General features: G+C 42.6%; 1 protein-coding gene across 1 annotated transcript; it reads left to right on the forward strand.

The window, feature by feature from the left end:
- cmah (cytidine monophospho-N-acetylneuraminic acid hydroxylase) lies at positions 1-8,548 on the forward strand. The gene is made up of 14 exons (XM_076722827.1): positions 1-206; positions 288-379; positions 2,288-2,397; positions 2,587-2,777; positions 3,312-3,392; positions 3,507-3,573; positions 3,714-3,795; positions 3,872-4,009; positions 4,311-4,446; positions 4,646-4,789; positions 5,197-5,371; positions 6,385-6,501; positions 7,660-7,775; positions 8,410-8,548. The coding sequence occupies exons 1-14, from the start codon at positions 1-3 to the stop codon at positions 8,546-8,548; spliced, it is 1,794 nt and encodes a 597-aa protein (XP_076578942.1).
- Positions 8,549-14,093: the final 5,545 nt, after the last annotated feature.

The raw sequence follows: 14,093 nt of genomic DNA on the forward strand, positions 1-14,093 counted from the left end.
ATGACCCCTCAAAGAGCGCTGGTGTGGCTCTCACTGAATGCTGAAGAAGTCAACTCACTCAAAGAGGGAGTCAATTTCAAGAGACACCCAGAAGACGGTAAAAGTTACATCATATACAAGAGCAACGACGGCCTGAAAGCATGCAAGAACCAATGCAAACACCAAGGAGGGTTATTCACCAAAGACATCGAAGACCTGGATGGCAGGTGAGATCATTCACACAACACGCTTTCTGCTGTGCCAGTCAGACTTTTCATGACAGCTGATAGGCTGCTCTGTTCTCACAGGATCGTTAAATGCACCAAACACAACTGGAAGTTAAATGTGTCAACAATGAAATATGTGAATCCACCCGACAGCTTCTTGCAGGATGAGCTCGGTAAGTTCTGCCACTCCCTCTATTTTGGTTGAATTGCAACACTGTCTTACCACTTTGGATTATGTTTTTCTGCTTGGTCTTAATTTGCTGAAGTCTATTTTACAGTGCTGGTGCAGTACAGAACATACACGATTCGAAACTTGATGAGTCTATCGGTGCTTCTCGCAGATAATCCACTGTTTAGTATTTACCCACTGCACGGGAGCTGGTTGAAGGTTCAGTTAGCTGCTCTGTTCACCTTTTTAGGATGCAGATGAAAGAGAGAGAGCCCTGACACTCCTCTTTTTTCAAATACTTTAGTAAGACATCCTTGCAGGAACGTGAAAACTGACATATACAGTACTTACATGTCATTAAAAGAAATGAAAACACGTCAGCGCACAGCCAGCAACCCAGTGACACAACCAGTGTCTGTGAAGTTCTCATGAAACATGGATTACTTATTATTCAATGTTATCCAAAGGCATTTGGATGAGCACCTCTGAGAGGACACTCCTTTGTTATATAGACAAAAGGATGATGTCCACAGCACATCTTCATAACTTAACGACTGAACAGGTTACCAATTACTCCCAAAACAACAATGAAGAGATCATAGGTTTGCAACTTCAAATGGGTCAATGTTGACTTTTAGCTTCACACGGGACATGACCAGCAGTCTCCTGGTGAAGGTCCTGTTTGTCTGACTGACATAATGGTCTACTCAATCTAATTCAATATAAATGTGACCTTCCTCTCCTTTTCATGCCCATCTTTCTCTCCCCATTGCCTGTTTCCTCCTTTGGTTCTGAAATAACGAATTGCCGATTGATTTGTTTCAACGTGTGCACCATCAGAAAAAATAACTCAAGATAGCGATAGCCTGATGCAATAATCTAAAGAAACAGCATCACCTAAATTATGCCTCCTTCTTGCCTTTGCTGGGAGGATATGGAATACTTCAATGATATCAAAATGAGTCCCGTATAGAATCATTCAAATGAAGACTTTGCATAGGCTGCACATTACACCAGTAAAATGTAACAATGGCTATAAACAGATAAAGTTATAGATGAGCTGGTGAACAAATGGAGCCTCCAGCAGCTAAATAAGTGTGAACGTTGGGCTTCCCCCAGCTGGCCAGAAGCATGATCGCATGTGAATGCTGATATTGCTCTCTGACTAGATGTTCGCAAATCATCACACATCAGCTTAAAAGGTGATATGTCAGTGTTGTGTTTCCATCTTGTTTCCAAAGAACCAGGAATACTAAGTGCTACGGGCAGGTGAAACTAATCAGCAAGGAAACATTGACTTTTCATCTGTGCAAATACATTTCCATTAATAGGTTACAGAGGGAAAGCAAGGCGTCAGTGTGGCTCCATGTTTGACGGCTGATGTCATGCCTGTGGCTGATTACTGTACCACCATGCAAAAAATGTGGGCGTGAATAAACAAAGCAATAAATGCAGACACAGAAACAGAATACATACATACACAAATCAATCATGACAGAATTGGGGCCACAATTCAAGTTGACAATTGTGTGATTCACACACCAGAAATGCTGATGAGACTGACAGCTGCTGGTCTGTGATGTTTTACGGACCCCAGGAGGACGTGATCTGTTGTTCCCAGTCAGCAAAGCACTTCATCTTTGTCAACGAGCTCACAACATTCAAATGAAATTCCCTCTCATGAGATATAACTTAAAACATTTGTGAGAAAACTGGGAGTAAAAACTCGTTTTGATTATGTTTTTGATTTACACTGGGATGTGTGTCTGGGTGGAGCCCTTCGGTCAGCGTGCTTTCTGTGGAGCTGTGGCTCAAAATCACGCTGCCATTTCATTCTATCTCGTAAAAACATTCAGAGCACTGTGACTCCAAATCTGCAAATCCAGATGAGCATGTATGATATGTCAAACAGAGGTAGAGATTCTGGACGATGGGGGGCTTCAGTTGGTCGAGCTGAGCCCCATCGACCCCTGGCTGACTGACCCTCGAGAGCCTCTGGAGCTCCAGGAAGGAGAAGTCCAAGTATGTATCCTGCTGGTCACACAGTCTGGTTTTTACACTATAGCCCACATCGATACCATGTAATTCTTTTTTTTTTTTAATTTTTTAATTTGCATTTTATTCTTGTTCTTGTTGTGGCTGGAAATGCTTCTCTTTGGAATGGTGTCACATGGTAAGTGATGATGGTAAACTTGTGACCTTCTCTCCCAGGTGATGTACTTGACTCACGCCTGCATGGAGCTGCAGCTGGGGCAGAGGCGGTTCATGTTCGACCCGTGGCTGAAGGGTCCTGCCTTTGCCAGAGGCTGGTGGCTTCTCCACGAGCCTCCAGCAGACTCCCTGGACAGACTGTGTGCTGCAGATCTCATCTACATCAGCCACATGCACTCTGACCACCTCAGGTTAACTCACTATTGTGAAATAGATGCTTTGGTCCCTTTAGGAACATCTTGTCATCCACATCACAGCACCAAAAATGACTTCATGTAGTGACACTAACACTCGCCCTGACTAAAATCCTTGTCTGGATCGGTTTGGTTTAAATAAAGCTGGAGACTTATGTGTTTTTAATGTTGTTTTATGCCTCTTGAAACAGGTTATGCCTGTCACACAGCACTGATGTACTTTTTTGCATATGCATCCATCTTCCCATAGCCACATGCTTGGCCAAGCAGATACAAGAGATGCAAATACTCTCAATTGGACATACTATAAAGGCACCAGCACAACTGTATATGCAATTTTTGATAATTGTGAGAAAGCACTGCATCCAGATGATGCAGGCACCCCCAACTTCTCTCGTTTTCACAGCCAAGTCAAGTTGACTATGGTCTGGGAATTTCATACACTTACAGTTTTGGGTGTCGAAATTTAGACAGTTTGTATTGGAACTGTAACGGCATGGAGGGATCTGACTTGCCCTGCTTCTTTTCTAGTTACCCCACACTGAAGGTCTTGTCAGAAAGGAGGCCCGATGTCCCCATTTATGTTGGTGACACAGTTAGACCTGTCTTTTGGTGAGTAAACTGATGGGGGATCTGATACTTAACCACATGAAGTGTTCAAAGTAACTATTTTTCTGTTATTCACATGTCTTTCTCTCTCTCTCTCTCTCTGTCTTGATGCAACAGGTATCTGGATCAAAGTCAAGTCAAGCTGACCAACATCAATGTGGTTCCTTTCGGTGTCTGGCAAAATGTAAGTCGCATCTGCTCCAAGGGCAGTGACAAAAACTCTTCTATAAATAGCGACATTAGAAAATAATCAATAATCAACTATTTGAACTTAAAACAACACAACTGTAATTAGTCACTGCCCTGTCCCTTGGTCTCAATCAGGTTGATGAACACCTGAGATTCATGATCCTGATGGACGGGATACATCCTGAAATGGACACCTGCATCATTGTTGAATATAAAGGTATATGCTTTTTAATGACTTTGATATCTTACACACCATCACTGGCGCTGCAGAGTAAAAGCATACATATTTGCAGGTCACATGATTCTGAACACTGTGGACTGCACCAGGCCAAACCAGGGCAGGCTGCCACAGAATGTGGACTTAATGATGAGCGACTTTGCCGGAGGGGCATCTGGATTCCCCATGACCTTCTATGGAGGGAAATACAGTGGTGAGACTCACTTCAGTGGATACCAATTTCAACTCACTCAGCACTGCCTAAATAAATGAATTTGGCAGTACAATAGTTTTATACAACCATTCATTTCAGGATCTGAAAAACTAGCCTTTTTCAGGGATTTTGTCCTCTACTATTAATCATGTACATAAGTGTTGCTGCAGACAATTAAGCGTTGACCTGACCTAAACTGACACGCAAAGCAAATTCTCCTGCCAAATGTGGGTACACCTGTGCACAGGTGTATTTGGTGTGCTGCACTGATGTAAAGGTGATGGTGTATGTCTGTACCCAGATTCCTGGAAGGCAGACTTTATCAAGAATGAAAGGAAGAAGCTGCTGAATTACAAAGCTCAGCTGGTGAAGTCCCTGCAGCCCAGGATCTACTGCCCGTTCGCTGGCTATTTTGTGGAGGCTCATCCCTCAGACAGGTAGACTTTGTACAGAGGCCAGGATCTGTGCAATATCACAGGATGGTAAATAAATTACAGCCAATGAGAAATGAGTTTGAATGGTTTTCCTGATGCCACAGTTGATGCAACTGACTGACTGACTGATTTATCTTAGAACATAATAATGTGTGTGTGTGTGTGTGTGTGTGTGTGTGTGTGTGTGTGTGTTTCTGTCCAGATACATTAAGGAAACAAACGTTAAAAACAGTGCAGAGGACCTCAATGCGCTCATCAATAAGCTCACACCCGACACCAAGACATGGACGCCCAAGCCAGGCGCCGTGCTGGACCTTGGCCTCGCTCTGAGGGACCCCACTAACAGGTTGACAACACCTCAAGCACTGTGTGTATGTGTGTGTATGTGTGTGTGTTTTATTCTATTTCTGACTATTGGACAGCAACAGACTGTTGCTCAGTCAGTGCATTACAATTACATAAGATCACCCTTGCAGGGCAGTGTTCCAACAGACCATTTCGTTTTGGTCATCATTTCTACTGGGTGTATAATAACATTCTATTCAGACCTGCTGAGACGCAGGAGCACGTTGACAATGCCACAATGAAGAAACACATACAATGTTATTATTACCGAAAGGAATGATGGCCAAAATACAACAAAATGATCCAAATGATAAGAAACTCACATTAAAGTGCACATGTGAAGAACTGGAAGTTCTAAATTTAATCCTATTCTTGTGAATATTTCCTTTATTACACTACCAAACATAGTGAGGCCATCACCAATGCCCCAGCCAGTGCAAAAATCTACAAGGACAGTTGGGATTTCGACTTGTATGTGGATGAACTGAACAGCGCCATCCGCTGTGAGATATTTAAACATCAAAGCTGGATCCAGTTTTATTACACCTGGGCAGGCTTTCAAAACTACAACCTTGTTGTACGGGTAAATATACTTGACCAGCAAGATCCTGTCGCCATCTATGGCAGCCACTTTTGGCTCTTTCTTTGCTTCAACCTTCCTGAGCACTTAATTACTGCTGGTGGGACACTGTTGTGGTGCTTTGTTCTGCTTGAGAGTCATCGTGTGGAAGAGCACTGGCCCAAGGGACTACGGTGGTATAAACATCCCAAGTTCAATTCCAGCCGGCGAACAAGTCCATTTTAAAGCGCCTGTTCACCCAAATTAAAGACATTTTTGTCATCGTAACTCTTAAGATTTCAAATATATATAAATAATATTGCAATGAGAGTCTACAGACGCGCTAGTGGCTCTGTGAGGCTGCACTTAGATCAGAGCGGTGACTTGAGCTAAATGCTAATGGGAGCATGCTAGCATGCTCACAATGCTAAAATGTTAAGCAGATATAACGTATTAGCATGCTAACATTTGCTAATTAACTCAAAACGTAAAACACAGCTGAGAGTGATGGGAATATCATTAATTCTGCAGGTATTTGGTGATAAAAGCATTAAATAAATTTGAGATTTTGAACTCATGGTGATGCTGGAGAAAAAGTCTGAAGATCACCAGAATTATAAGGATTCATCCTCTGGGGACCATAAATGTGCTAACAGAATTTCATAGCTATCTATCTAATAGTTGTTGAGATATTTCATTCTGGTACGACTGCCCAACATTGCTAAATCCACGACAGCATGGTTAATAAAAACGAAACCATTTGAGATAGCTGACTGTCAGAATGAACACTGGACAGCCGGTACAGGTCAGAAGCAGCTGCTCAGTTTGTTCATATCACAGCAGCCTCTGCAGCCCCTCAGATATTAAAAGTCAGTGCTCTGCTGTTTCCTCATCTCCTCTTTCCTTTACTTCCACCTTTGAGTGGTCATCACTGGCTGCTCCCTTTCAGTATGTCCCCCCGTGTACTGAGCTTATTATGAACTTCAAAGCTGATTCATGTTCGGTAAAATGCAAATGTTCAAACATATATATTCAAGGTGATTGAGACGGACGACAACTTTGAACCCCTTACTGATGGCTACGACTACCTGGTGGACTTTCTGGATCTGTCCTTCCCCACCAAAAGGCCTGACAGAGAACACTCCTATTTGGAGGTGAGACATTGTAAAGCAGCAACTCATAGCATCATAATAGAGCTGCTGACATGTAACCACCAAACATCACGTATATGAAAAGATACTGAAGGAACGGTTGGTGGCACTCATCACAGACTGGCAGAAGATCCCCTGCAGCTTGTTGTTAACATCGAAAGATTGGAGCTTCCTCACAAAATAGAATACAGGAAGCTCCAATCTTGCAACAATGCAACAAGATGCTGGAGATCTTCTACCAGTCTGTGGTGGCGAGCGCCATTTACTGTGCCGTGGTCTGCTGGGGGAGCAGCATCAGTACCAGAGAGTTCCAGCAGGATCAATAAACTCATTCACATGGCCAGAACTACCATTGCTCAAAACCTGGAGATGTTTGAGTCAGTGAGGAGCATGAGGTCACTGAACAAACTGCTCTTCATCACGGACAATCCATCCCACCTCCTATGTATTGTTATTCACTGCCATTTTTCCACAACATGCTGCTGTTTTTCTGGTTGATAGTAACCAGCAGCAGGTACTTTTTTTGTTACTGCTGAGCTGAGCTGAGTCAGCGATGTGAAAACAAGGCAGACCACTGATTGGTCATACAAACCGTCAGTTGAATTACCATTCCTGCAGCACAAGACACCCTGTGGGGGCCCAGGGAAATTGTAAATACCAGCAATTGTGGCCACAGTTTCATTTTTACTCTCTTGACCCACATAGGCAAGCTGATACCGGAAGGTGACACCTGCAAACCACTTCCTGTTAATCTTACACGTTTTTTTTTTCCTAGTATCTTAATTTGGGACTTTAGAGATAGACTTTAGTGAGTCTGTTATCATCAAATCCTTCCCAGTCCCTCCCTGAGGAAGTGAAACATAATGTTAGGTAGAGTACACATATTAAGCACATTAAGGTGGCCTGAGCAAAGAATCAAAGTACCTTTTACTAATGACTCACTGCATCATACAGAACAACTATTAGATAGGATGTCGCTATTTATAGTGTTAGCTCACAAAACAAAGGTATATTATGTGCTGTAAATCAATCATAAGTACTTTCCAAGCAGGGAGGCATGCTCAGAGGCAGTCAGGAGAACAGCGGTGCAAAGAACCTCACGCACTTGGAAGTTTAGCTTCTTGCTTTGACAGCGTTTGTTTCTCGGTTTCATCCCTAAAGATTAAAAACAGGGTTGGGGTGATGAGATACGTGGTGCTGCACGGCCGTCTCTGGGATGACCTGTACATCGGCTTCCAGAACCGCATCAGCCGAGACCCGGACACCTACCACCACAAGTACGTACATTCCGTCACAACAGGAGAAGGACCCAACCGTGAAGGAAGGCAGGTTGATTTCAGTGATTTATAGGTGAAAAAAGGCTTACAAGCAGGTACAGATAGACAGGCACGCAGGCACAGGTCGTGGATAAGGTTCAGGTGAGAGAAGCTCGAGAACATAAACTCAAGGCGAGAACGCAGAGAATGAGGGAATGGGCCGTTACGTACCTGCGGGGCTGATGAGGAAATGAGTCGACAAACAACGGCAGAGCAGATGAGGGAAGTGGGAACAGGTGTGGTGATGGGTGGGGCAGCCAGGTGATGTGGAAAGGAGGGAAAGTCCGAGGGCATCCGGTGGACAGACGGAGAGAGGCGGTGAAAGGTGAAAGCGGTGAACTGGAGAAGAGGGACAGACTCTTCCATTGCTTTCAGCTTCTTAATGTTTGAGCGTCGACACGTCCAGCTCCATTTGTCACTTCAGCTTCACTCAGCGCGAACACTTGAACTGAAACTTCATATTCTTTAAAACATCCACTCAACTGGCATTTCAATGAACAGTCTTTGCTAAATTAGTCTTGGTCGCAATGTTTGCTGCTGCCTCGATTCATTAAATTAAATGTCCTTCACTTTAATCTGTCCTGTCGGTCTCCAGGTTCTGGAACCACTTCCAGACAGAGCTGCCGGTTCGCGGGCCGGACTGGGAGCAGTTCCTGCAGCAGCAGACTTCCATCAAGGAGCCTGACGAGCCACAGGAGGAGCCAAACATATGGAACTACTGTGTAGTGTTATAAGTATAAATTATTGGTGTATGAAGATCAAGTTACTTATTGTTGTTTACATTTAATTTACAACAACTTTGCCGCCAGCTGCTTCATTCCAGTTTATTCATAGTAGATTATATTGTGCTGTGATAAACAAGTGAAGGGTGAAACAGAGGAGACAAAAACACAGTAATCCATCATAGTGAACATCAAGTCTGAATCAGTGTTGTACATTGTCATTACGGTGATGCAGTTTAAAGTCAGATGGTGCATTTTTGAAATTAAAAATACATTTTTTTTTCTGAAGTCACAAACAATAAAACACACCTTTGGTCAATTCTATAAGGTACAATTCTGTCTTCCGAACCACCCTAAAGCCTCTTTACTCCATATATCAGCGTGTGCTGCACTTCATCACAGGTGACGCATTTTTTCATTTCATGCATCTCATGCAGAAAGGCGGGATGATGCTCTTTAACAAACAGAATGGAGCAGCACTGTATGTGGTTCATTTATGAGGCTGATCAAAATACATAGTCAGCTTTGCTCTCTGCTTTCATTTAATTACAGAATTCACAATATCAGCTCACAGGACATTTTAACATGAGCCCTGCTGCGGCTGAAATTACATTCATTTGAACTGTTTGAACTTTTAACTGTCTTGCAAGATGATCCTAATCTCAATGAGACTACCTGTTTAAATAAAGGTTTAAATAAATTAATTCAATACACTTTGCCTACTGCGGTCTTATTTGGTCTGCCACGACGAGTTCTAGAATGAACATAAAAAGATGCCATAAATAATGTAAAAGGACATGGTAGCTAGTTAAAGGTGATCTGCCTGCTGACATTTAGCAAGCGCATAGTCCAAGTGCAATTATTTGAAAATGGACGACCTTGAAGCCTTGTGTAAAATATATCCAGAAACATCCAGATGACAGCCGGATGTCAGTGGATATTACATAGATAGGTGTGCAATCTGTTAAATCTAAATATCTGTGTTTAATGTACTACAGTTATACGTACAGTTGATTCAATGATCATCCAACGATTCAACTGTGTGGTTATTTTGGAGGCTTCAGTTTCTGGTGCTGTTGCACTGTGTTGCATTACGCTGACGTGTGTTTTAATGATTTGGTCCAGCCCATTCATATCAACGACAGACAGACCTCTACATCTAATACAGTGCAGTTAAACAGCACTACAAACTGCAGCCAGCAAAAGGTTAAGAAAGTTGAATCAAAACCTCTTACAAGCATGAAGGGAGTATTTGTTACAGGACTGTTGTATTAGACTACATTAGTTAAAGCTAGGTGTACCTAACCAACCGGTAACTGAGTGTATAGCAACAATACAGCAGCGTAATGTAGCGTAGTATTAAAATGTTACCCTCAAAAATTCATGTATAAAAAACATGATCATGGGATGATGAAGGTGGTTTCTTACAGCAGATGGTATACATGATAGGCACACGATGCCGCAAAAATAGGTTGCTTTGGGGCGTCATAGACGAAGGCTGCATCCTTGATAAACTCAGTAAACCAACGGCAGCGTTTTTGAAAGCAAATATTGAACAAGGGAGTTTGTGATGTAGCCTGGTCCTCGCCCATTAAGGGCTTTGTATACGAGGATTATCTTAACAGTTCACAACACTACAGGAAACCAGTGCAGAGCAGCTGAAGTTAGCCTAATACGCTCTCTCCTCTTGGCTCCCTTGAAAAAAGATTTAGTGATTTCAGTGGGACTTACTGAGTGAAATAAAGGTTTAATGATGATAATAATAATAATAATAGTAATAGTCGAGCTGCTACCTCTGATTGAATCCAGGGAGTTAATTTCCCCTGGTTATCAAACATTTCTCTTTTTGTTTTATTGCTCACTAGTAGGCTTTCAGGTTTGTCCTCTTTAACTTTAAGAAATTAAATGAATTAAATAATAATGAAACAGATAAAACATGTTGCCAATAAAACGGTGTGCTAGAATTAACAATAAATGTCAGTGTCCTCCGGGCTTCAGTATTCATAGCATCATGGGAGCTTGACCCTTAAAGTGCTTTAGAAGCACTCATTAAATCCATCCAATGAGAAGTTTTCTTTCAAACGTTTGCTAAAAATGGTCATTTGGAAATGTGTCAAAATCCTTTAAATCAGCAGGGTCAAGGCTGCACTCCTGCACGCTGAGCAGGGAACACAGCTCATGGACAGATGTGACATAGTTAACAGTTAAAAACCTCCTTGAGAAATATGGCAGCCGTAAAATCTGAAGGACTCGATGAAGGCTTTAATTTGCCCATGTGTCATTTAAGAGCGCAGCGAAAGGGCATCAAAGTTACTGAGCAAGGCTGAGTGGTTGCAGCACGGGGAAGAAGGCTCTCCAGCGGTTTGAGCAATCTGGAGCTTTAATTTAGATAGTTTAATGCTTTAATTGAGGTGGCTTCAGTTTGTTGGCGAGGAGGAGGGTTAATTAGAGATTCAGTGGTTTTGAAAAGAACTCTGGAGTTACGATGGTTTCTTGAAATGATGTTAGAGAAACTGGACGACCTGGTTTTGATAAGCTGACATTAATGTTTTGATAATTTGACATATCACCAGCAGAGAGTTCTGTTTCCATTTTCACTCTGCTTGTCTGCATTCTCATTTTCTCTTTTTTTATTTTACCTTTATTTATCTGGTGTAGCATTGAGCACACGAGAGGAAACCACAGAACAGAACAAGGTCCAGGGCTTATCCTTTAAGTGAGTGGAGCCACAAGACTGAAAAAACAAGGCCTAATAAAAAACTAAATGAGCAGAAACTTCCTGATTATCAATGAATTAAATTTCTGTCTGTGCATCACAACCAGCGCACCTCCGCAGCCTGAAAACCTCGGCTGCTGAAAATCATTAAAACCAGGAGGATGTGCGTCATTCAGCACAACGCGGCCACGTGGATTTAACCAAGCCTCAGTACGTCATTGACGCGTCACAGTGAGGACAGAAGGATGGATGAAACTGGTGATAGAGTCCGCAGTAGCAGGTGGTGGTGGTGAAGGAGAAGTTGTCAGCTAACAGCAGGTGGAACAGGTTGCCAGGCTCCGACTGCAGTAGCTACAAACGGGATATTTGTATCCAGGAGGGCCCAACACAGAGGGCCGTGGTCGAGGTGAAACGTGCGTGTCATCACAATGTCATCACTGCTGATACCAAATGGATCATACAGGGAAGGACAGAGTCTTTTTTTTTTTACCCTTAACTATAGACGCCCAGGAAGGGGGACAAGGTGAAAAGAGGCCTAGGAGGTCAGCAGGGGCTGCCGCCGCATCTGAGGGCCAAGGGCGGCTGGCCGCCTGTCTATCTGTACCTGCCGGTAAATGATCCCCAATGAGCTGCCCAAAGGGTCGTAGTTCACTTTTCAAAGAGCACCTTGAGGAGAAAGTAAGACCGGGCCTGCTGCTGAATATCAGCTCTGGTAAGTTTTAGCCTGACGTGGCGTCCTACGAGGATAACGTCCATGTAATTCTTGTTGTGCAGTTTTAAAGCGAAAGAATAGATAATAGACAGTCAAGAGCTGTTTTATAAGATGGGCAGGGGTAGGTGGTCACCCCAAATGATGTCATTGGGTTAATTTATGCATAAGCATTCAAGATGAGTCATCAAAAATATTGTAACATTTTCCAAAATGATGGATTTTGACATACAAAAAAACAAAAATGTTTTCTTTTCACTGTATTTTCAAAGCAACACAAAAACCTTGGGGGGAAAAAAATCAATGCGCTTTGCAATTATCCCAAATTTAATTCTAAATAATAATAGTAGTAGTAACAAAATGTAATCGACAATCAGTTCTATATCATATCAGCTGTTTGGCATATAATTTGGTCACATGTGACATCTCATACCGAACTACATCACAGCAATCCCTAAGTGGTAAAAAGAGGTAAATAACTGAAGACAGTAAAAAGGTTGTAAAGGCTAATGGTTAACTTTAATTTACACAAATTCTAGTGGAACGTTGGGAACACTACGATAATAATGACTGCAGTTACTGCCTTGACCAGGTGAAGGTGTTTACCCAGAGGGCTGTTGCATTATAAGAGCTTAGTACTGAATGATGATAAATTGTGCACAAAGAAGATATATGTATGACTTGTATTTGTCCACCTATGTCAACAGAAAAGAGCCAAAGCTATAATTACAGACTGCATGGATGAGGGCTCCATGGATCACAGCCATAAAAAGTAATAAACACTGGCTCATATCTTTCTTTTACATTTATAACCCTCTCTTGTCTGTCTACATCTCCATCTTCAATTAACCTTTTCACTCATTTTAAACAGCAGTTCATCTACACCACATGTATTCAATATTCGCCAGATCTCTGCAACACTCACAAATCAGAAAACACAGATAGGCCTAGCCAACATGCTTATAGGCTACTAATGAGAGGCTGCACATCTTTGACTGGACAATGGCAGAGAAGGCTGGTTCATATGAAGAGAGGGCAACCTGCAAAAACTGATGCAAACCCTTGTTTGTCAAGAAAGCACGAGCATTCGTTTTTATGCCGTTCATGTGAGAGAAGCTGGAATCGCAGTTATATGATGATTGGTCCCTGAACATAACGCGGGCGCAGCTGTTGATATCGAGTCGGGGCATCAGATGCAGGGTTTCGTGTTTGCCAAGAGAAATTGAGAAACAAGTTGAAGTGAAAGACCAGGTAGTTGTTTGTGGGGATGAAAGAGGCCAATCTCAAGAGTTTGGGTTCCCCACAACTTTTGACAAAACCACATTCTGACAGAGACTGTGTTCTGCAGGCAAGTCTTGTGGTGAGTGAGCTCACAGCTGTGTTGCACTTGTCTGGTTTCGCATCTGAACTTGATTTCCCTCCATCGTAGATGAAACGCCTTCAGCTTGATTCTCTTGTACTTCTTTCGTGGGAACTGTAGTCTGAACTCTGCCCCTTTCCTCTCTTTACATCTGCAGGGATGAGGCTTTGTCAAATGTTACATCTGCTTCTTCCAGAGGATGTCAAAAAATCAGTCATCATTCATCCCACATATGATCCGGTCTCTTAGCATCTGTTGTAAGGTGTCATCATAGTTGCAATCCTGCACTCCCTGATGCATCCCTGCCACATACTCCATTACTAATTCATTGGGCTTACAATTATGGGAAACAAACCTGAACCTTTTTTCAGTCCAGAAGTTCAGTTGCAGTTCATTTTTAAGCACCTAGAAGCACCATTACTTGGATGAATGAGAGTCTTCACAGATACAGTGTGATGTCATCATCCAACCAGGGAATTATGCCAGGATGTAAACAAATGGTACACTTGACTTCTGACCTGACTTCTTCTATGATCAGATGATATAGTGTGTGCTTTGGACAAAGGTCCGAGGAGACAACCAGATCATCTTCCGCATAAGAGAAAAGTTTCAGGATTCAAGGATGCAGAAGGACTGGATGTTGCTGACCAGTGCATTCCACCTTAAGGTCTGGAGCTCTTGCACCGCTGATTGTGTAAAAATGGTTTTCAATCCTGGTTCATTCTGAATGCATACAGTGGAGTCAGTTGCTGGAAGCTTTATGCTGTTTCTG

The sequence above is a fragment of the Chaetodon auriga genome, chromosome 22 (assembly GCF_051107435.1).
Source record: "Chaetodon auriga isolate fChaAug3 chromosome 22, fChaAug3.hap1, whole genome shotgun sequence".
Classification (NCBI taxonomy): domain Eukaryota; kingdom Metazoa; phylum Chordata; class Actinopteri; order Chaetodontiformes; family Chaetodontidae; genus Chaetodon; species Chaetodon auriga.

Excerpts from the sequence above, each read along its gene's own strand:
- cmah (XM_076722827.1), top strand. The coding sequence starts at position 1 with ATGACCCCTCAAAGAGCGCTGGTGTGGCTCTCACTGAATGCTGAAGAA. Across the intron at positions 3,393-3,506 it reads ACAGTTAGACCTGTCTTTTG|GTATCTGGATCAAAGTCAAG; the intron begins GTGAGTAAACTG and ends TTGATGCAACAG. Across the intron at positions 6,502-7,659 it reads GAGAACACTCCTATTTGGAG|ATTAAAAACAGGGTTGGGGT; the intron begins GTGAGACATTGT and ends TCATCCCTAAAG.